Here is a 23,263-nt window from a genome sequence, read left to right as displayed (position 1 = left end):
GCGCGTACACAGGGGGGGGGGGGGGGGGGGGGGGGGGGGGGGGGGTTAAACCCCCAGTTGGTATTTTTGTGTGTGTAAACCCCCCCCCCCTAAATTTCCCTAAACCCCCCCCCCCTTTTGGATTTATATATTCCCATGGCTGACCTCAAAAAGATGACCTTACCCCCCCCCCAACGGAGCAAAATGTCAATTTTTCAAATTTCGATACCAAAAAAAAGAAAGAAAAAGTGTCCTCTTACCCCCCCCCCCCCCCCCCCCCCCCCCGCTTATTCAGCGGCTGGCTGAGTCGTTGCGAAATTTTCGGCCCGATTTATAAATGTTAAGGCCCCCCCCCCCTTGATAAAAACCTGCGTACGCGCCTGCCTATAATATATAGGCCCTAATTATGTAGATGAATGTGTGATTGTGAAAGAAAATTGTACGATGGTAGGGTGAAAAGTAGAGAAATCGAGAAAGAAGATGCATGAAAATGAGCTGCAATGCTGTCTCTTGATCGTCACAAATAATTATACAGTTAACAGCTAAATTATTTATAGGCCTATACCCCTTGTAAATTAGTGTTTTTCGTAACGCAAGAATGGACTGGTTGAATAAGTGCCTCCGTTGAATGCTTTCAGATTTAAGCTTCAATACGTCATATTATCAAGACACATGAATCGGGACAAATTACATACTTAATTTTGTTTACAAACATTGGTAAGGGTATGAGTAATTTAGTTGTTAACTGTAAATCTTTGATGAATATCTAATAGAAGTTTTCCTATTTGAGAGACGGAGAGAACGGGGCAGATCTATCATCTATGTACCCAATTATTACTCAATTAAATTACGTTAATCAGTCCATTGAGTCTTACATCACTTGTCCCTGCAATAATAACCGCGCTGGTACAAAATAAAGGCACTCTCCAAACCTCCAATAGACGCAATCATTCAAGCGGACAACTATTACAAGAGCAACGCAAACGATATCCGGATTCTGAATAGAATAGTGTACACGGCACCTAGACAACAATGACGCTATCGGGGTACCGCCTAGGCCCGTGAAAATTAACACAACACTTATTGCGTGTAAAATGATTGATTGAATAATTTTGACGCAAAGGACTTTACGAACTTTTTGTAACACCATAAAACAACTCAAAATTCTGCATCGCTGGACGATGATAGTGGAAACAAATATGACGGAAATATAGGAAGACATATGATGACGGTGTTATTGATGTATTTTTCGTTACAATAGCTGTTATTTGGAGAGAAACTACGAAGAAAACTGAAGGAGTTTTCCGCTAACGAGTCGAGAGCGGGAACGGAGCAAACTCCGCGGAAGTATGAGGACCGCGCGAGGTGTGAAACCGCCCTGGACCAGCGGGGCAGCGCTCCCTGGAAAATTACGATGGAATCTAAATGGATGCTGGAAACTGATTTTGACTTTGATTTTGTGTAACGTCCTTATCATCGATAGCGTATCAGGTGAGCTCATGTTTGGCTATAGAGATGGGTGACATGAAATAAAGATTTAATGGCCTTTTTAAACTGCTGAGAGAAAGACAGTCGGCTTGAAGGACCGGCTTGAATTTAAATAATGTTGACAAAAAACTTGAATGATGTTGTGTACATGTATACGGTATGCTAAAATGGAATTTGCATCAAACAATTTCAAAACAAGAATTATGTACATCTAGCTCTAGGACAGTAATGTTAGATCTATATAGATCTCCAGAGTCATAGAAAGTAAAAAAGTAAATCAGAGTTATACCATCACAATTATCATTATCCTGGTCTTCTCAGCACCAAATGCTTCCAAAAAATTTATATGTGCGTTCACCCGCACATAGGTTCATTTTTGAACGAAGCACCTCTCAATGAAACGACCGGAAGTTTCAACAGGATCACCTCACACTTCCGTATACTGATGCTGATGCTGATTATATTTTCATTTCATTTTCCTGATTGGTGCTTTAACTTTCCAGAATCAAGATACGATATTGTAATAATTAAACTGATTCACCCAGATTATTTGATTTTGACTTGTAATGGTTCAATTGTTTATTACCTGAATTACCTATGATGACGCCCAGTAAGTTTAGAAGAGTTGTACCGGGCTATTCAACAGGTCTGTTCTTGATCATATAGATCTAAAGCTCATCAAATCAATCCTCACATACAGTGTAGGGTCAAAATTTAGTTCAACAATCATTTTCAAACTGAACTATTTCAACTTTCTAATGGTCATTGAGTCTGGACTTAAAAACATTGACGGGACGATGCCTCAACAATATTAGCAGAAAGATCGTTCAAAGAATTAACTACTATTTGAATGAAAGAAAGAATGTGACCATAATATGCTGGCGCACATCTCCTCTTTAGAACTTAAACCTGTATCCTTGAATGAATTGATTATTAAGAACAAAGAACACCTTTATAACCTGAATCTTGATTCTTTTTCTTTTTCTTAGGAGCTTGTGACTGTGAGACTGACTGTGCATCAAGCTGTACTGCTGGCCAGTATTGGGATAGTAATGCTACAGCATGCTTTGAATGCCCACCAGGATATTAGTAAGTACTAGTTTATCAATCGGGGTGTTGCCAAAGGGGTGGAGGGAGGGAGGGGGGGGGGGGGGTAGCGGGTTTAAAAGAGCTCAGGCACATGCCTTCCAGAATTATGTAACATGGCAAGTTAAAAAGAAATAGCGTCATTAAGGATAAGCAGTAACAATCATCTCTGCTGTTGTTTCAATCCGTTATTTTTACGATTAAACATTTTTCATCATCATTTCTTCGTTAATGAATTTATATTTATTTCTTGTTTGTTTATTTATTTATTTACTTACCTATTTTGATTATGCATTTATTGTAACATTTATCTATTAGATTAATACATACTGTACATATACATGTACATGTACAAACTGTATGTTGATTTATTCACATGGTCTTTGATATCTGTTTCTTACCTTTTATTTGTTTTTTAATCAATTTATTGGTTCATTTATGCATGTGGACCCTGTATTTGTTTATTTATTTCATTTATTGAGTTAGTTTTTATTTCATACTTATAATTATCTAGTTATTTATTTATTTGCTTACATGTATTTGTTTATTCATTTATTATCATTTTGTTGATCATTTACTTTTAAGTCAGTTTTGCAGGGGGAAGATTTCTCTGATAGTTTCAGTTCACATCAAATTCAATCTAGTTGTATACCGTTATATATACCATTCTGTTCTTACAACATACTATCGACAGGGTCCAAAGATCAGCTAAAGCTTTTTAAAAGTCAGAGTACTACTTGTTAATGGGGAACCATTCAATAATTACCACACAGATAAACATCTTCATTGAATTGGACAGCAAAGGTCAGATGTTTTTAATTTCTGAACAAACAAACAATACCAAGTCATAAAGTTCCTTTGAAAGCTGTCATTATAGAGCTTACATTGTGTGTTATTTCAGGGAAACTTCAAGAAATACAATCTGTAATTCCAAGTCAAGTGTTAAAGCCCCACTGTATTACTTGTAGCTACTTGCGCCCTCTATATAACAAACAATTCCTAATCGGTGACCATTGGTCCCCCATGATACTCTTTTTCTTATGTTAAAGGTAATACAAAGTTTTGGTATGGGGTCATGAATTTGGTTCAAATGAACATATTGGAAGCATATATGATCCTACAATATTTAGTGATCGTTGTCGCGGTCGAAATCGACTCTTAAGTTATGAAATTGTAAATAATAAACACTTTATGTTGAATAGCTCCCTCTCAAGGTCACGATATTAATTAAGCTATAAAACGATGTTTATTGACTAAAATCGACCGATTAGCTATTCCCGTTCGAAAATTATATACCACGACTACATACTCTAAGATTTTCATGGTCGCAGCTAACATTGTACGGCCGTAGGAGCTATTTGAAATTTATCAAAATTTACCGGGAGCACCGGTAAATCTTTATATTCAATTTTTCTCGAAAGCAGAAGTGTTTTAGGGGCTAAACTTTCTGGTGTTTTCAATACATCCACAGGGGCATCAAAATATATCAAAATTGTAAAGAATCACTATCCACCCATTTTTCAAAATTTCCCAAAACTTTGTAATACCTTTAATTGAGAGCTGAGTTGATGAGATAGCCACCTGCCAGTGACCACCCTGGGTGGTCTAATCCCTTCTAGCTAAACTAGTACAGACGGCCTTTAAAGCAATTGATGAAAAGATTAAATAGGATAAAAAGAAGCTTTAAAAGCTGAAGATCAGTTAATATACATGTCTGTTATTTGTAAAGTATTAATCTCTACCTACATGTACATGCACATAACTCAATATGGAGTCCTATAATGAAAACAAAGAAAAGAAACTCTTTGGATAAAATGAAGTCAATGTTGGATAAAAGCATGAAGAAATTGCATGTTATTTGATAGTTTATTCACAATCATCATTGATTAATAAAGGGCCTGAAGAATGAAACAATGGGCAGATGATCACATATTTGTAGATCAAATAAAAAAAATGAATATCCCAAACATACATGTACTATAGAATATAAAGAACATTTGCATTATGTTGTAATAATATTTCAATGTCAAAGCGGAAGAGTTACAACATTGATGTAAGGAGACTGGTCTGTACCAGTACAACTGACATTGCTTTTAATGTTTTCCTCGTCTCAATGTTCAATCTGATTTTATATCAATGTACTCATACATAGTGCATTTTGACAGGTCACTATACAACTGACCGTTGCTTTTAATTGTTGCCTCATCTCTGCCCGACTAATTGAGCCCCATTCAAAGTAGATTATTCGTCAGTTTGGCATCAATACCATGGCTACGGGACGCTATGGGGGAAACATGCCGATTGTTTCTCTATTTGCTGAGTCTTCATGGCCTTTATGGGGTCTCCGTTTGTTTACTCAGTTGAGCAATCGTGGAGTGCACTCTATTCAAGTAGGCATGCTCGCAATGTAAAGAAGAGCTTGGATTTTGAAGATGGAATAATGATGTTCCTTGCTGCTGAAATGACAAGTAATGTTTGAGAAGAACATTGATTTGTACCCCTTCCTTTTTATTCTGCTCATGTACAAAACATACAGTATGTACAAGATGTGAGAAGAAGCATGTTTGCACATGAAAGAGATATTTGTGTAAATACATGTACTGTACAATTTCTTTGGCAATTCTTTCATTGCATTGCTCCTTTCTACATCAGAGCGAATTTTAAAAATCTGTTCGAGCCAGATTGTTGTTAATAGTGCTTTTCAGTCAGAAAAGAAGCAAAAGTAGAAGAAAAGAATAGAAAAGAAGGAGAAAAAGGAGCCAAAAAGAAAGGGAGAAGAAAAAAAGAAGAAGGTTAAAAAAAAAGAGGAAAAGGATGAAGAAGAAGAAGAAAAGAGAATTGGATAACAAGAGGAAGAAGAGGAAAAAGAAAAGAAGAAGGAGAAGAATGTAAAGTAGAAGATGAAGAGGAAGTAGAAGAACAAGAAGAACATGAAAGGCAGCAACTACAGTACATGTACAATGTACAAGATAAATGAAGAAAAAGAGGAGAGAAGAAGTTCACAATAATTGGAAGAAAGAACAGGAGGAGGGATAATGCGAAGAAGAAATGGGTGGACAATACATGACGATGGAGAAATTGAACAATTTCTTTAGTTGATGATTATATGGTTTATTTAGGAATAAACAAACATACTGTACATGATATGTGTAACTACATGTATGTAGGCCTACATAATATGCAAGCAATCTCTTTCCTCCTCCTTCAGGTGCGCATAGTATGCTTTGATAATTTCCTAATTCAACAAATACAATACACGTACATGTATGTGAACCTACGTACATTATGTGCAGTTAACAAATACATTGTTCATACCCTTACCAAGGTTTCGTAATTTTTTAAGGATGTGAAAAAATTGACTTATCTAGAAGTATTTTTCTTGAGAATGTGACAAATTCAACCAGTCCACCTTTTCATTCTTGAGTTATGAAATACACTCAAAACATCAAATTTACAAGGGGTATGAAGAATTTAGTTGTTAACTGTACATTATCATCTACATGTAAATAATGAGACAGCTTGTGTGGACAATTCTATTCTCATTATGCAGAATACATGCATATGATAGTACAATGTACCATTAATCACTTTGCAGTGTTTAATTATCACTCAGTATCTGAGTCTAAGAACACACTCACACTCTGTACAAGTGAACTACCACCTTCAACAGATGAAATTTGATGAATAGCATTTCTCAAAATAGAGATTAATAAATGACACCCTCCTTACGAGATCCCCTTGGAAGTCCAAACAGTGAACTAATAAGTTACCCGGATACCGATACTGTCAGTGTCAAAGTCCTTTTATTTGTGTGCACAAAGCCATTTTGTTTCCATAGTAACGTATCAACAATCAATAATGCATGTTCATCAAGCGCGACCATAAAATAGAAATTGCTCTGGTGCCGGAGACGAATTAACCAGCTTATTATTGATGTTTTTTACACAGTGCTGCTGGCAGTATGGTGATAATGGAAAATATGACAACCTGGATTTATTGATTGATAAAAGTATAGGAGCGATTTTTATCTGCTGATGGTGGGAAAAGGGAGAGGACTTTAAAGGATATTGGCCTATTGTACATTGTTATATGGATGCTCCAGTTTTGTAGGAGTAGGGGAATTTATTTCAGAAAGTTACATTTAAAGCTCATATCCACACCAGTTCAGCTTTTCCTATTCTACTTCTCTCCCCTTTCTTTCTCCTCCTTTCTTCCCCCTCTCTCTCTCATCGAATGTTCTCTCTTCACTGTCTCTTTCTCTCTCTTTTCATTATCTTTCTTTTTGTTTCTCTCCTCAAAAAGTCAAAAGCTTGATTAATATCTTGATTTGAATTTGAAACATAGTAAACTGACTACATTATGTTTGACTGTTTATTTAACTGCACATGTTAACAAGAATAATCTTAATAGATTTTATCAGTCTTTTTACCAAGCTACATGTTCATCTCTCTACAAACATGTACAATGTACGTGTACAGTATGTACAGGTATGTTTGTTTTATCCAAAGAGTTCAAGTGACAGGAGTCTTGGTACAGTCAAACCTGTCTATAGCGACCACCAAGGGAAACACAAAAAGTGGCCTTTGTAGACAGGTGGTCTTTGTAGACAGGTTCCTTTAGTACATGATTCAATGAGAAACCATTTTCAAGGAAAACAACAAATGTGGCCTTTGTAGACAGGTGGTCACTAAAGCAGGTTTGACTGTAATAACTGATCAAATGAAATGAAATGGAATATCATAGAGGTAGAGAGAGAGATGAAGAGGGAAGAAAGAATAGGGTGGATAATAAAACAAGCCCCCCCCCCCAACAACAAAAAAACACACAAAAACAACAACAAAACAAAACAACAACAACAAATTAACACAACACAAACAACAAACAGGTACATGACATGTACAAGTAGCTCTACAGAGAAATCTGTGAAAAATGAATAATGTAAGGCAAATGTGTATGTACATACATTGCAGGTCACTCTATATACATGTACTGTACAAGTGTACATGCCTTTTAACTTGAAAAGAGTTGACTTTAGCAGTACATGCACGTCACTCATTGCACAGGTGTCTGGTACTTGATGGCTTTTCTTTAATTCCTTCTTGAATTATTGATTAATTGACTGTATCTGATCACCAGTCATAATGCACAGTCATGGTTGCATGAATAGAAAGAAACCGCGATCAGATTGGAAAATCCATAAATTTTGTAGATAATACCTGTATTACGTGGTAGCAACGATGCTAGTGTGAAATTGAGAATTATGGTCTTTTTTGAAGAAAATAAATCAATAGTTTGGGAGCCAGGAGTTAACATCTTTATGTAAAATTCTAGTTAGGGTTTCATTTAAGTTAATCTATATGTACAGTGTGTTAAAATGTACTTTCCCCAAGTTCTGTAAAATGTACAATGATTTTTCTTGTTGTTTGCTCATAATCTTGAAAATCAGAAAATTGTCCTTATAACATTTTCTCCTGTCGCCCCCACCTCCCACTCCCCACAAACACAATAGCTTTGGCCTTTACAAGGGATGATGATGTTGTTGATGATGATGCTGATGATAATAATAATTACAAAATAATTATATTAATACATTATGATGATTTTAAAAATAAAAAATTATAATAATAATAATAATACACCTGTAATTACAATGATTACACTGTATACAAAAAGAGGTATGATATTATTTTGTGTCCCAACGGAAGCCTCATCAGCATCAATGCTGAGGGTCCTGTTGATTTATAAATAAAGCTAATTTTGTTATTGTTTTCTCTATCTAGTTGTACAGGAGGAGGTGATCCTAGATTACCATGTTCAGGGGGCACCTACAACAGCCTGGCCAGCCAGACATCGGAATCAGCTTGCATGGTAAGTGGTTAACCATGAAACCTGTATTTAACCACCAATCAAAGAAGACAATAATGTCAGTTGTTAGAGTCAGGTGGTCTGGAAGTACAGTTCTTTTGAAAATACATTTCAATGTGAACCAACATTCATGGAAAACTAAAAATTGTGCTTTTTATAAATAGGCATTCTTTCTGTAATGGTGGTTCCAAAAACAGGTTTGACTTTATCTAAACTTGTAAGTTTTCAGTTTTTGTCTAACCTCACTTTTCTTTCTCTATCTGCACCTGTACTTGGACCTTCTGAGATTAACATTCATAAAGAGTGTCTGTTACTACATTGGACCTGAATTTATCCATTGTAAAGTTCAGGCACATGTGTATAATTCAGAATATACATGTAATTGATCCAGGTGTGAGTTTAAAAAAGAATGTATGTTATGAAGACATACATGTAATTTATGCACAGAAGTTGTAGGCCTTTAAATTTGCCAGTCAACCTGTATTATTTTATTTTGCCTGCAGAGCACAACATTGACAAATTGATATACAGTAGTTGAAAGTGGAACTTGTTTAAATGATGTTAAAACAAGTAAAATGTAGCTTGATCTTTCCCAACTTTGCTACTGTTGACATCATAAATAACGAACAAATAATAATTTGATTTTGTCTTGATTGACAGGACTGTTCGGGAGGGACTTACAGCCTTGATGCAGCCGAGTACTGTGAATGGTGTCCTGCTGGTTACTTCTGCCCTTCAACAAGACTGTCTGAACCTATCATGTGTGGAGAAGGTAAGATGATAGTGATGATGATGATGATGATGATGATGGTGATGATGGTGATGATGATGGTGATGATGATGGTGATGATGATGATGATGATGATGGTGATGATGATGATGATGATGATGGTGATGATGATGATGATGGTGATGATGGTGATGATGGTGATGATGATGGTGATGATGATGATGATGATGATGGTGATGATGATGATGATGGTGGTGATGATGGTAATGATGATGATGATGATGGTGATGATGGTGATGATGGTGATGATGATGGTGATGATGGTGATGATGGTGATGATGATGGTGATGATGATGATGATGATAATAATGTTGATGGTGATGATGATTGTGATGATGATGATGCCGATGATGATAATGATAATGTTGATGATGATTGATGATGATGGTGATGCTGTTGATGATAATGATGATGATGATGATGATGATGATGATGATGATGATGATGATGATTATGATGATAATGTTGATGGTGATGATGATGATGATAATGTTGATGGTGATGATGATCGTGATGATGATGATGTCGATGATGATGATGATGTTGATGATGATGGTGATGATGGTGATGATGATGGTGATGATAATGATGGTGGTGATAATGATGATAATAATGATGTGGATAATGTTGATGATGATAGTAATGATGATGGTGATGATGGTATTGAAGATGATGGTGATGATGGTAATGATGATGGCACTGATGGTGATTTTGATGATAATAATGACGATAATTGTGCCACCTAGATGGTGGTGGTGAATTTGATTGAGATGATGTTCATGATGACAATGATGATGGCAATGGCTGTGATGATGATTTAGAAGATTTGGTGAATGTGGTGGTGTTGGAGATATTGATTATGATCATGATGATACTGATGTTTACTTAAAAGATGATAATGATGATGATGTTCACTTAACCCTTTTTCCCAACCCCAGGTCAGTACTCCTTCAACGGCAGCTCCTCCTGTCTCCAATGTCCCGTGGGTCACAAGTGCCCATCCATCTACCAAGACCCTGTCCTGTGCGAGGAAGGGTACTACTCCAGCGGGGAGGGGCAGACAGAATGCCAGGAGTGCCCAGCGGGGTACGCCTGTCCGGATCGTAACAGCACCCAGGCCTGTACGCCTGGCTACATCAGCAAGCTAGGAGATGGCAGCTGTAGCGCTTGTGACCAGGGATATTACAGGTTAGTTTAATAATCATCAATGACTTACTTGCTTTTTCTGGTTTTCATATATATGTTCAATATGTACAGCTCTCTCTGTTTCGAGTATTCATCATTAGCTTCATTTCCCTTGTCTTACACTCCTCTCTCTCCTGTACACTATACTACTCTTCTTTCTCTACTCCTACCTGTACACATTTTCTAAATCTATCCTTACATTGTCAGCTTCTCCAAACCACCCTTTTGTATCAAGTTAAGATAAGACAAAATTCCAAGGAGGGCTTTCGGCCAAATCCCCATAGAAGCCAGTCAGTCAGTCAGTCAGTCAGTCACTCAATAGTGTCTGACAGTGAAGTCTAGCAAGTAAACGGGTTTCCTTGCATAATTTGAATATGAGGACACTGCTAACGTTTAAATTTCACAGATAGGACATACATGACATATTCATAATTCCTGCAAAGTTCTACAGCATTTGAGGTTGGCTGCAAAAGGGACATAGTACCTTTAAGTACAGGTGATCAGTGTGATGTAATGCATAAAACTGAAGTTTATTTATGCATTATGTTGTCATAGATACCCTTCCGTTTGGGTGCCATTTTGGTCGAGGTCGATGGAAGTCGATACACGCAACAAGTGATATGTCTGCCCTTTTGATCATATTGACTGGAACAAAGCTCAATCAACCGTCATAATACTGTGTATAATTAGTTATTGATGAGGCATTTTGTGTATACTTTGGGTGTTATGTTGGAACAGTATACCTGAGGTATATTGTCTATATATTTTTTTTATTACATATTCTTGAAAGCAATTTTAGCTCAAATAAGTATCTCTCTCTCTCTCTCTCTCTCTCTCTCTCTCTCTTTCTTGCCTAATACCAATACCCATGTGCACTAAGTCTACCTGCCATTATTCCCCCTCTCTATTTCTCCCTCATTCCTTCACCCTCACTATTTTGCCCCCCCCCCCTTTTCTCTGTCTCCTGTTCCCCTCTTTGCCTCTATCATATCCCCCTCTTTCTCTCTCCTCAGCTCTATCTCTCCCCTTCCCTTTCTTTCTTTTCCTGTCAAAATCATCCAGCAGTTTCTCCCTCTCTCTCTTTTGCCTTCAGTCAGTCATTCACCCGTGCATTTTCCCTCACACTTTCTCCCCCTCTTTTTAAAAAATCTTTTTCTACTCTTTCTTTGTCATCCTGTTATTCCCCCTCTTTCTCCCCCTCTCTCATTATCTTCTTTATCCTTCTCTCTCCTTCTCTCTCACACTTCGCCTTTACCTCTTCTCTCTCTCTTTCCCAGCCTATAATATCCTTTTGTTCCCCTATCTATCCCTCACTCAGTCTTTTTTACTCCTTTACCCTTCACTATTTTTTTTCATCTCCCTTTCTCTCCACTTTCTTTCTTTTTTAAGTTCTCTCTCGTTGTCCCTCTCTATATCTCTCAGTCTCCCACAGCCTCCTCTCTTCCACAGTACCCCTCACTCCTTTTCTCTCTCCCCCTTCTCCCCCTCTCTCCCCCTTCTCCCCCTCTCTCCCCCCTCTCTCTCTCTTACACTCACCCCTCACTCCCTTTAGAACTCTCTCTCCCCCCTCTCCGTTAAATCTTTTTTCCTATCTCTCTCTACATGTATGTACAGTATGCACACCTTTATGACTGCAACCTGTCTGACGATGCAATTATCAATAAGGAGGATGAGTGATAGTGTTTGCTAATAATAATGATACACATCGGTATCTTGATAGTCTCCCAGGGACGTTCTACTCACGATTGATTAGATCATAAAACTATAAGTACCATACAATTTGGTATTGTCCTTTCCCACAATATACTGCATATAGCCTACAGTAGTTTGGGTGCATTGTATACAGACCTTCATGTATGTGTGTGTGCGGCTGTGTTTGTGTATAATATGTACATGTATGTAGATGGATGTGTCGTGGTATGTTGCCAGAGTTTTGAATTAATGATGAATTCATGACCTTGCCAAGTTAATGAAGTATAATATGCTTTATACTCAAAGGTGCCTCCTTTCTCTATGTCTCTTTCTTTTTTGCTCTCTCTCTCTCTTTTTCTCTTTCTCTTTCTCTCTTTCTCTTTCTCTCTTTCTATTTCTCTTTCTCTCTCTCTCTCTCTTTTATTCTCATTCTCTTTCTCTTCCTATTTCTCGCTTTCTCTCCTTCTCTCTTTCTCTTTCTCTTTCTCTTTCTCTTTCTATTTCTCTTTCTATTTCTCTTTCTATTTCTCTTTCTATTTCTCTATCTCTTTCTCTTTCTCTCTCGTCTGTTTCCCCTGATTCTCCATCTGATTATCAGTTAGACCCTCCAAAGAAAAGATAACCAATTATACCAACAACCAAAATGAATAGAAATATTGTTCATGGAAATGAAGCGAGCAAAATAAATAAATTGATTATAAAAAGAAATGAAGAAAATAGGAGAAGAGAGTATCTAAAGGAAGAAAATGAAAGATATGATTCCGTGCTGAATTTTGTATACGTCTATTCCAGTTATTTTGTTTTATCATTTGGTGCATTTCTGATACATGTAATTCTGTATATTAATACACATGTACTGTAACTCTGATTGAGGATGTACTACTAATTTTACAATTTTTTATACATTTTGGTACTGTACATGTTCATCTGTTTCTATTGTGCTGTGGCTGTAGGCCAGTAGGTCTATAATTTTATGTGTCTATTATTCTTCAATTTAAATAGCTCTTATATTGTCCTTCAATTTAAATAGCTCTTATATTGTCCTTTTTTTCTTTTTGTGATTAAAGAAAGTAAACAAAAGAAAAAGAAAAAGAATAAGATCAATAATTGCTGTCGACGATAGTACACAAATCATTATGAAGCCAAATCCTTGAAAAGTTCCTCAGTGCCATTATTGTGCAGTCTGTGCAGCTCATATTTCAGTGAGCTAGGCGGGACTTGATTTGTTTGAAGGGAGCAACAGTGTGCCTGTAGTAATAGCAAAGGAAGACTGAGCCATTGTGCAAGCCCAGATTAGCACAGGTCTATTGATGTAATAGCGTGCACTCATGCGTAGGACAAGGACCTTACAAAATAGGCTACCAGTGTGCATGTGTGTGTTTCAAAAAGTGTTATGCAAGAATGATTATGTACGTACATGTACATGCTTTTGTACACATAAAATGTACTGTAGGGCAAGTCAAGCTATTTTGTCCCAGATATATTACCATGCACCACATTTAACATTTTAGTATCTGAACAAAGTGCAAAGAAAATCCATTTTTATCAAACAATATCATTGCTACATTATTGTTATTATTATTTAAATTTGTCACTGTTATTCTTAGTTTCTTACTATTATTATTATAATCATGATTATTATGATTATCATTTTAACTATTATTGTTATCATTACAATTTTTCATTTTATATTCATAATTGTTATTATTAAAAGTTCTCTGGTAGAAATACTCTTTTAATTAAATCAGTCGTTTCCATTTTAAAATGGTATTACAATCAACTCTATTTAACATTGATTTCATGAAATTCAAAGCAGTAAAGAAACATTTATATGAAAATGGTATTGATATGCATACTTAGCTAAGTTTGAAAATCCCTTATATCGTGATATACTGTACATGTAGCCCTATTTTACATATATTTTCAAACTAATATTTGGGTTGCAATACCAATCATTTATATGTGTAGATGTAATGGAAAAGAAGATCTTCATGCATTTTTTTTCTTTTCTTTTCTCCCCCTTCTCATTTCATTCTAATTCTATCCCTCTGCGCCTCAGAATAGTTTACTAGATCGATGGCGCATAATAAATGCTGTATTATTATTATTATTATCTTCGGGTTACAGTTATAGTTTATCTTTTTCTTTTCCCGGCATCCATGTGACTCTTTTCCAAATGTACTCTTGTTTTGTATTCAATGATTTTCTTTGTTTTTGCTGAATAAATATTAATCATGTTGCTTTCACTCATCATGCTCATTTCTCCCATTCACCCTACCAGTGAGGAGGCAGCATCCACCTGCCTGCCCTGCCCAGAGGGGTCCTCCTGCACCGACCCCTCCCAGGACCCCACCACCTGCTCCAAGGGCTACATCGCACCCCTAGGATCCGACAACTGCACCCGCTGCGCCTACAACGAGATCACCAACACCGCCCAGACGGACTGCGTGCCTTGCCCAGCCGGTCAGGAGTGCTCCGACCCCACCCTTGACCCGGTTGATTGCGCCGGAGGGGAGTACGCACTGTTGGGGGATGGGGTGTGCCAGGGTTGTCCGGCTGGTAGCAGGTGCCCGTCAGCTAGCACCATCGAGGACTGCCCAGCAGGTGAATAGAGTTTCTTATAATTGCCTTGTGAAGAAGGGCCGACTAGTGGCTGATCTTTTTCTTTTTCTTTTACATTCTGAGAAACATATACAAACATTAGTGGACACTGTCTTACTGTATATAATATTTTCAAATGAGCATTTGCATCTTGTAGAGTCAACAATGACAAAACTATTCAACATGAAAAAAAAAAAAAATCATGAGAAACACAAAAGGGAGGGGCATATTAACAGAGCTGCCAACCATTATTTTTCAAAGGAATTATTATGTTTTTCTAAATCAAAATTACAATTTTTTTTTCTTCATAAAATACATTTTTTAAATAAAAAGAAAAAGGCGTAAATATTCTCAAAAAGGAATAAACACTGATAATACCAATTTAAAAAAAACAACACCCAATTATAAATAAAATTTAGGTCCTAATATGGAAATAGGATGAAGAATGGACAGTTTTGCATTGGAAGTGTGTCACATGTGGTTTCAAATGAATTTTTTGTTGTTGTTTGAAATTCCCTTTTTTTGCCATCATGGTTCCTTTTTTTGGTTGCACAAGATTGGCAGCTCTGTATTAACCATGTGTTTGTCAGACCATTCAGACCAGTTGACATCCATAATTTACCCAGGTTACATGCATCAGTTTTAAAACTGCACTTTCTGCGGGCCCTTAAATTATAATGATGATGAGACTACAGGTAATTGTGAATCTATTCATGTTCCCTCGACAGGAACCTATTCGAGTGGGAGTGCAACCGATTGTTCGCCGTGCCCTGCAGGTCACAGCTGTACAAGCTCTTCTACATCTCAGTGCGGAAGTGGAGACTACAGCCCTATTGGAGGTAAGAGGAGGAAGAAATGATGATGGTTGCCATGGTGATAATTAATGGAAGGGATGGGTGCATAGCGAGGACAAAACACACCAATCAATGAATGAGTGAATGAATGGATTGATAGAGGGATGGATGAATGAATGGATGAATAAAGTAAGTGATTAAGTATTAAGTAAATGATTGAATGAATGAATGAATTATAAATGAATACATTGATAAATGAGAAATAAATAAATACGTAGCTAGCTTAGAAATGAATGAGTGAATGAATAAAAAAATAGTGAGTGATTGAGTGAATGAATGAATGAATGAATGAATGAATGAATTAATGAATGAATGAATGAATGAATGAATGAATGAATAAATAAATGATAAATGAGAAATAAATAAATAGGTAACTAACTAAGTGAATGAGTGAATGAATGAAAAAAAAGATTGAGTGAGTGAATGAATGAATTAATTAATAAATAGTAATGTTGCACTTCCATATCTCTCATTTTTCAGATGTCAACTGCTACAGCTGTTCAGCGGGTTTCTACTGCACTCCGCTTGCTGGCTCCCAGACGTCTTGCCCCGATGGCTACTACTCTGGGGTTAATGCAACCTCGTGCACGGAATGCCCGCCGGGCTACCAGTGCACTTCAACGGTCGCCCAGGAATGCGCAGCGGGATACTACTCTCTAGGACAGGCCAGCGCCTGTTCGCCTTGCCCTAAAGGTTAGTAAAGCGTCAAGTCTAAGGTATTTGGTCATGTCATGTCTCAAATGTTACCAGGGGTAGTAAACTTCTGGGGATAACTTACATCAAATGTGCCATTTCACTTAAAGATATGGTTGAGTTCTGATCATGCAATTGCCTTGTAAAAGATATTTGAAGAGATCGATCATGTAGCAGATACATATTTGTGTGTACTGTGAGGTTTTTTAATCATCAAAATGATAAGAAATTGGCCCAATGTTGCTAACAGTCACATGCACTGTACACAGAAATTATCTGGTTGCCACAATAACTTGAAAGTTTTTGAAGCAATTCAAACCGGACTTGGATGAAATATGAATGAGCAAGGATGAACTGATTGGATTTTGGGTGGAAAATGTCAAAGGTCACAGAGTCATAAAAGTCTCAAAATATGCCATAAAATATCTCATTACCGTTATTCTCATTAATTTGAAAAGCATTAAAACCATTCAAACCAATTAACAAACATACAGGTAGAGGAATATTAGAGACTCAGTTGCATTCATCTTGTATAAAAAAACAAAAGCTTCGCAAAAAATGGCATTTAGTTGTAATATTTTCCATGCTTGACTATCTTTTCTCCAGGATACCAATGCAATGTAACCAATGCAGCCCCTGTAGCCTGTACCAATGGATGGTACGCTGATGCCTCTCTTCAGACCTACTGTCTCCAGTGTGATGCAGGCTACTACTGTGCCAGTGATGGAACTCAAGCCCCTCAGCCATGCGCCAGCGGTAAGACCAGGGGCGGTATTCTGAACCCTGTGTTATCTCTAATATTGTTGTATCTTTGAAGATAAGATAAAGTTGGTATTCTGAACATTGTTGTAACTTTTGTGTTATCTTTTGTTGTATCTTTTCTCTCATCTTATTGGCCGCGCCTGCGCTCATACTTTGGTGCGCTTGTAATTGTGCGTATTATTAATAAAGTGGCATTTAATTCTCATTTGCATATGCGCACGGGAGATAATATGTCGAGATAATTGGTATTCTGAAAGTTGTTGTATCTTTTATCTTATCTTATCTTGCATGGTATTTACAACAATATTTACAACAGGTAGGGGGTTGTTGTATCTTTCGTGGTGATATAATGGCGGCAATATTTTTTGCCCAGAACCAACTTCGTGCCAATAGACGAGTTAGAAGAAGATTGTATGTTGACCGGAAACATCACAGATGAGAACTTTCTAAGATATTACATGCTAGGATAGGACTATTTTAATGCTCTCATCTTAACCAATATAGTGAAAGCGTGATTTGTCTTCATGATCCACATTCAACAGCGCATAATGATGACGCGCGTAATAAGTGCTCAAATAACTAATTACGCCCAAGATTAGTATGCGCTAGGCGCATCTTCAGATATGGCATAAAGTATTCCTATTGGTTGATCTACTTATCATGCTTATATAAAATAGATTTTGATTGGTAGGGTCCATAAAAATGGGCGTGTCATCAATGGTCAAAGATAAGATAGAGGCGGTCCTTCAAGAGATAACACAGGGATAAAACAATGTTCAGAATACCAACTTACAACAATATTAGCGCTGTGTTATCTCTGGAAGATACAACAAAAGATAACACAAAACTTACAACAATGTTCAGAATACCACCCCAGGCTTTTTATTTAATGTTATATGTTTAAATTTCTCTTCACAGTGTTTTTCCAAGGTAAAAAATGAATTACAACATAATTATGATAATAAACAAATTATATAATTAATACATCATCAACGTATAATAATTACATTGTAATACAGTAAAACCTGCTTTAGTGACCACGTGTCTAGAAAGACCACATTTTTGGTTTCCCTTGAAAATGGTTTCATATACTAAATGAACCTGTCTATAAAGACCACCTGCCTATAAAGACCACTTTTTTCTCCCTTGGGTGGTCTTTATAGACAGGTTTCACCAAACTAATATAACATAATCATGAAGAAGGATTGCTGCATAAACTAATCCTAAAGGTGTGGTAATCAGGTATAAAACTGCATAATATTTAAATTGCTTCTCTCCATCCATTACTGTTAAAGGGATAGTTGAGTTCTGTTTTCAGACTGCAAATGCCTTCAAAGTGCATGGTTATTGCTCTTATTCTTATCTATGACATTTCTAGTGCCCTTTTAGAACTAAAATTGCTATGAAGGTAATTTTAGACCCCAAAATGTGTGAAATTTAGCCAATACGATTGTACCAATTCAGCTCCACTTTCAAAAAAATATGGTGACCGTTAATTAATTATTTAATTAAAAATAACAATACATGGACCGGCTGGTTGTGCATATACAGTATAACCAACACGAAAATGCCAACAAAAAAGCCAACATCGGCATTGGCTGAAATACGACGTAAAAGGCACTATTTCGTTTTTTCAATGGCTTTTTCAATTTTTCTAATATTTGTGGTGGTACACAAGTATTAGAAATTGTTATATTTATGGATAACTCAGCCATTTCTGAACCGATTTTGATCAAACAAAGATGATTTTGTCATTTAAATTGTATGTTCTTTCAAATTTGACACTCAATTTTTCATTATCTCACAAAACAATTATTTTGTGTAGCACCCTCTGCAACAGAACTCAACTATCCCTTTAACTGAGGATGTATTTAAACTGCAATATGTCTTCATAGAATTAATATTCAGAGCTCATATTTTGAATTCATTATAGCCATGTGGAACCCCTTACATCTAGAGCAATATACTGTATATGTGATTGGTATGCTTTAAAGCCTCACTGCACTACTTAGCTATTTGCGCCCTCTATATAGCAAACAATGCCTAATCGGTGACCATTGGTCCCCCATGGTCCCTTTTCTCTTATGTTAATTGAGAGCTGATTATATGAGATAACCACCTGGCAGTGACCATGCTGGGAGGTCGAATCCCTCCTGGCCAAACTAGTGCAGATAGGCTTTAACATGTAGTACTTTGACTTTGTTAACAGGTCAGTACAGTCAGGCCGGGAGCACCAGATGTACAGACTGCCCTCCTGGGTACGCATGTCCTGACAAGGCCTTAGAGGACATGGAAGCCTGTGAGCCAGGATGGTATGCTACCGGGATGGCCACCGAGTGCACACCATGTACCGCAGGGAAATACTGCACTAATACTAGGTGAGTAGCTTTGATGGTGGTGATGAGGGTCCTTGTGACGATTGTGGTGGTGCTAGGTGATATTTGTGGTGATGTTGGTGATTATAAGTGCGGAGATGGTGGTTGTGATGGTCCTTATGATGATTGGTGGTGTTGGTGATTATGGTGATAGTTGTGGTGATGATGGTGGTGATGATGATGGTGGTGTTGGTGGTGGAGGTGTTAGTGTTGGTGGTGCTTTTGGTGGTGGTGATGGTCCTTATGATGATTGTGGTGGAGGTGGTGGTAGTGCTTGGTGGTGGTGGTGTTGGTGATTATAGTGGTGTGGAGCTTGGTCATCATTATGATGATGATAGTAGTGATGGTTATCTTGGTGCTTGCGCTGGTGGTGCTTGTGGTGACAATTGTTTTAATGCATGTCATTTTGGGAATTATTGATGTTGGAATATTGATTGTTTTACAGAGCAGGAATGAGTATGACAACCAACTCTTTGTGGTTTCTCTTCAAGCAGCAGGCTAAAAGTTTCATAATTAAGGGGAATAAAAATGTACCTTTCGGGAAAAAGTATATGCTAATTAACTACCCCTTTTAACCCTTACAGTCCTTTTGTAGGTATAAAAGACATACGATTTACACTTGCACGTCATTCTTTCATCAACTCAGAACCAACTCAGAGATTGACTGCGACCCAGGGACCTACTCCTACACCAACGCTAGTGTCTGCATCACCTGTGAGGCTGGGTACGAATGCCCCAACACTGATCACTCCGACACCAGAGAGTGTATGGAGGGGGAGTATAGTACCAGTGGCAGCGTGGCGTGTCTGATCTGCCCACCAGGATACGCTTGTCCAGATCCGACCCTAGACTACCAGGTTCCCTGCCAGCCTGGACTCTACTCCATCGGTCAGCAAGCTTCGTGTACAGAGTGTCCCGCAGGATCGTAAGTCAGCCATTTAAATGCCACATGCTCCATAGATAACTGCTCCTTAGTCTGTCGAAGTGTCGTATTCGAGTGGTTTAAGCACTTGACTTGAAATTCGAAGGTCGTGGTTCAATCCCGACACGGCACTAATGTCCTTTGGCAAGGCATTGATCTACATTTGCCACTCTCCATCCAGGTGTTAAATGGGTACCCGGTAGGATGCAAAAGCTAATGTGGTTTGATTAGCAATGGCTCTTGTAAAATGGCGACTGGCTGGAATGCTCCCCAGGGAGTGGAGAATGTGCATACCTTGTGTGCGGCTAAGCCTGAATCCGATGACCGGGTTAATAATATGTACTGCGTCTAGAAACAAATTATTAGGCCCATTATAAATGTGAGCTATTATTATTATTATAATTACCTATATGAATTAATGTCTTACCTTCAACCCTGGACCAAAACCCTAACATTGGCTCTAAAACATTCATGACACTCAATTGCAACCATCTGCCTCATCCCTGCCCTACATTATTTATAAATCAAATCCTGGACTGATTGTTGCTGGAGCAAATGTTGGATCACCAAGTTAACCACTTTTAGATATTTCTATTCATTCCTTCTTTTTTCATGAGCCTTCAACAAAAAGTGATCATGAATGAAATCTTTAAAAGACAAATTTGATGCTTTTAGTGTCTACCTTGTAACATTTGGCGTACATATTTTCCATGCTACTCTTACTCATTCCGCAAGATGCCAAAATATATTTCTAGTCCAATCTTTTAGTTGAATGGGTAAATTCTTTGGCTGAATATACAAGTGGAATAGAAGGGTTAATGTAGATTTCTGTGGGTTTCAATGTACAAGGCCCTGTTTCATTAAACTCGTAATCAATAACTGCTATAAGCTACTGAAATCGTGGCGTTTGATTGGTTGAGAGCAAGTTTGTCATAGAAATTTAACATTTGTTATTAATAACAGGTTTTATGAAACAGGGCCAAGGAGTTCAATGACTTCATAGTTAACATTTCACAAAACAGACAAAATTTGTATCCTGCTAGTTTCATTTAGCTTCTACCTTCATAAGACTGAACCTGTTTTTCATAAAGCGACTTGATTGGTGATGGTTTGAAAAGGGGTCAGGCTCTTAGCACTAGGGCTGAGTAAGCATTGATTTTATTGAAAATGCCTAAAATAACTGACTACAAACATGATTTTGTCCCCATTAATTTATTTCTTGATCAGGTTTTGTCCTGTGACCTTTGAAGCCTTGAAGGTTCCTTGCGACGCTGGTTACTACTCACTGGGCAACACCTCGGTCTGTACAGCCTGCCCTCTAGGTTATTATTGCCCTAGCAAAACAGAAGCACCAAGGTGAGTACTCTACATCCATGTGAAATAACTGGGTACTAAGTAGGAAGAGATTCCTTAAATGCTTGTGTGCCTTATAGTAGCCTAGCTTGAGCTGGGGTGATAATGTGATTGCAGGGTTCCCAGAGAAAAGTATTGATTACTAATTAATTAATTGATGAGGCTAGCCTGGAGAAAGGGCATTTCTTCTTCTTTTTTCCTTCTTCTCCTCAATCTCATCATTCCCCTTCTTCTTCTTCTTCTTCTTCTCCTTCTTTTCCTCTTCCTCCTTCTTCTCCTCATTCTCCCTCTTCTTCTCCTTCTCCTTCTTCTCTTGTTCCCTCTCCCTTTCCTTCTCCTCATCCTCCTCCCACTCCTCTTCCCTCTCTTCCTCCCTCTCCTCCTTCTCTCCCTCCTTCTCCTTCTGAAATTTAAATTTGAAATTAGCGGTGACCATTAACTTCTTAAACTTAAAATCTTAAAATTTCAGTGAAGACGAGAAGTGTGAGCCTGGAACCTATTCTGTCGGTGCCCAAGCCTCCTGCACCGACTGTACCCCTGGTTACTACTGCCCCTCAATATACAGCTCTGAGCAGCCTTGTCCTTCAGGGTTCTACAGCACCATCAGACAGGAGAACTGTACCATCTGTGAGGCAGGGTACCAGTGCTCAGATAAAACATGTAAGTTCACATCTATGTAGTAAGTCAGGGCATACATATTATTTGCTAATGAGCAGAGAGAGAGAGAGAGATAAAGAGAGAAAAGAAAGCAAAAAAAGGAAAGAGAGAAAACAAAGAAAGAGAGAGAGAGAGAGAGAGAGAGCGTGAGAGGGGGAAGGGAGGGGGGGGGGGGAGGGAAGTAGAGATAAAAGGGAGAGAGAGCGACAGACAGATGGATAGAAGAGTGGTTACCACAGTGATAAAAACTTTACAAAAAGTAAAGATATAAAGACACGTGTACATTCTAGATCAGATGCCATAACAACTTTCTCATTTCCTCCCAGCTCCCGTCATCTGTCCGCCCGGGAAGTGGTCACCAGAGGGCTCCCTCTACTGTCGGGACTGCCAGGCCGGATACACCTGCGATGAGGGAGCGACGAGCTCATCTCCAGAGGCTGATCTGTGCGAGCCTGGTGGTTGGTGTGACGGATTGGATCGCTTTGATTGTCCTCTAGGATCGTACAACCCTAACAATGGATCTAAGACAGTGTCAGAGTGCAGACCCTGTCCTCCAGGTCAGTATATCAATAATAATAATCATAATAATAGGCATTTCTATAGCGCCGTCTATCTAGAAATTTTATTCCGAGCCGCATTTATTATTACCCCGGCTTTAGTCTAGCTGCCATTACAGCGCTCCATCATTTCATGGAATTAATTCCTACCAGGTACCCACTTACATCACCTGGGTTGAGTGTGGCAAATGTAGATAAATGTCTTGCCAAAGGACATTAGTACCACAGCGGGACTCGAACTGCGGACTTTGTGATCGACAGTCCGGCGACGTATCCATTCGACCACGACACCTCTTTTGAGTTTGTTCTCTTGAAGGGATAGAGAGATTGAAGATTTTTAATATCAAGTGTAAAAACTTTCTTGATATCTAAACAATGTTGACAGTTTTTAGGATTAATACCTT

The 23,263-nt window shown here is 37.9% G+C and overlaps 2 protein-coding genes across 2 annotated transcripts in view; both read left to right on the top strand.

Moving 5' to 3' along the window:
- The first annotated feature begins 1,063 nt into the window (after positions 1-1,063).
- On the top strand, positions 1,064-8,433 carry LOC105445713. Its single transcript, XM_030978247.1, has 3 exons — positions 1,064-1,470; positions 2,457-2,556; positions 8,334-8,433. Exons 1-3 carry the CDS (start codon positions 1,329-1,331, stop codon positions 8,431-8,433), a joined length of 342 nt encoding a protein of 113 aa, XP_030834107.1. The 5' UTR covers positions 1,064-1,328.
- A 650-nt stretch (positions 8,434-9,083) lies between these two features.
- The window catches only part of LOC585963, a 140,194-nt gene continuing 126,014 nt past the window's right edge, over positions 9,084-23,263 (top strand). The window contains 11 exon segments of the mRNA XM_030978245.1: positions 9,084-9,190; positions 10,147-10,396; positions 14,367-14,689; positions 15,415-15,525; positions 16,021-16,233; positions 16,840-16,989; positions 19,205-19,373; positions 20,017-20,295; positions 21,520-21,648; positions 22,115-22,305; positions 22,629-22,859. Coding sequence (XP_030834105.1) covers positions 9,178-9,190; positions 10,147-10,396; positions 14,367-14,689; positions 15,415-15,525; positions 16,021-16,233; positions 16,840-16,989; positions 19,205-19,373; positions 20,017-20,295; positions 21,520-21,648; positions 22,115-22,305; positions 22,629-22,859 — 2,059 coding nt within the window. The 5' untranslated portion in view covers positions 9,084-9,177.

The sequence above is a fragment of the Strongylocentrotus purpuratus genome, unplaced genomic scaffold, assembly GCF_000002235.5.
Source record: "Strongylocentrotus purpuratus isolate Spur 01 unplaced genomic scaffold, Spur_5.0 spur5_scaffold_1, whole genome shotgun sequence".
NCBI classification, from domain to species: domain Eukaryota; kingdom Metazoa; phylum Echinodermata; class Echinoidea; order Camarodonta; family Strongylocentrotidae; genus Strongylocentrotus; species Strongylocentrotus purpuratus.
Note: the sequence above shows the minus strand (reverse complement) of the source record. Positions and strands in the feature narration are given on the sequence as shown.

Excerpts from the sequence above, each read along its gene's own strand:
- LOC105445713 (XM_030978247.1), top strand. The coding sequence starts at position 1,329 with ATGAGGACCGCGCGAGGTGTGAAACCGCCCTGGACCAGCGGGGCAGCG. Across the intron at positions 1,471-2,456 it reads TATCATCGATAGCGTATCAG|GAGCTTGTGACTGTGAGACT; the intron begins GTGAGCTCATGT and ends TCTTTTTCTTAG. Across the intron at positions 2,557-8,333 it reads GAATGCCCACCAGGATATTA|TTGTACAGGAGGAGGTGATC; the intron begins GTAAGTACTAGT and ends TTCTCTATCTAG.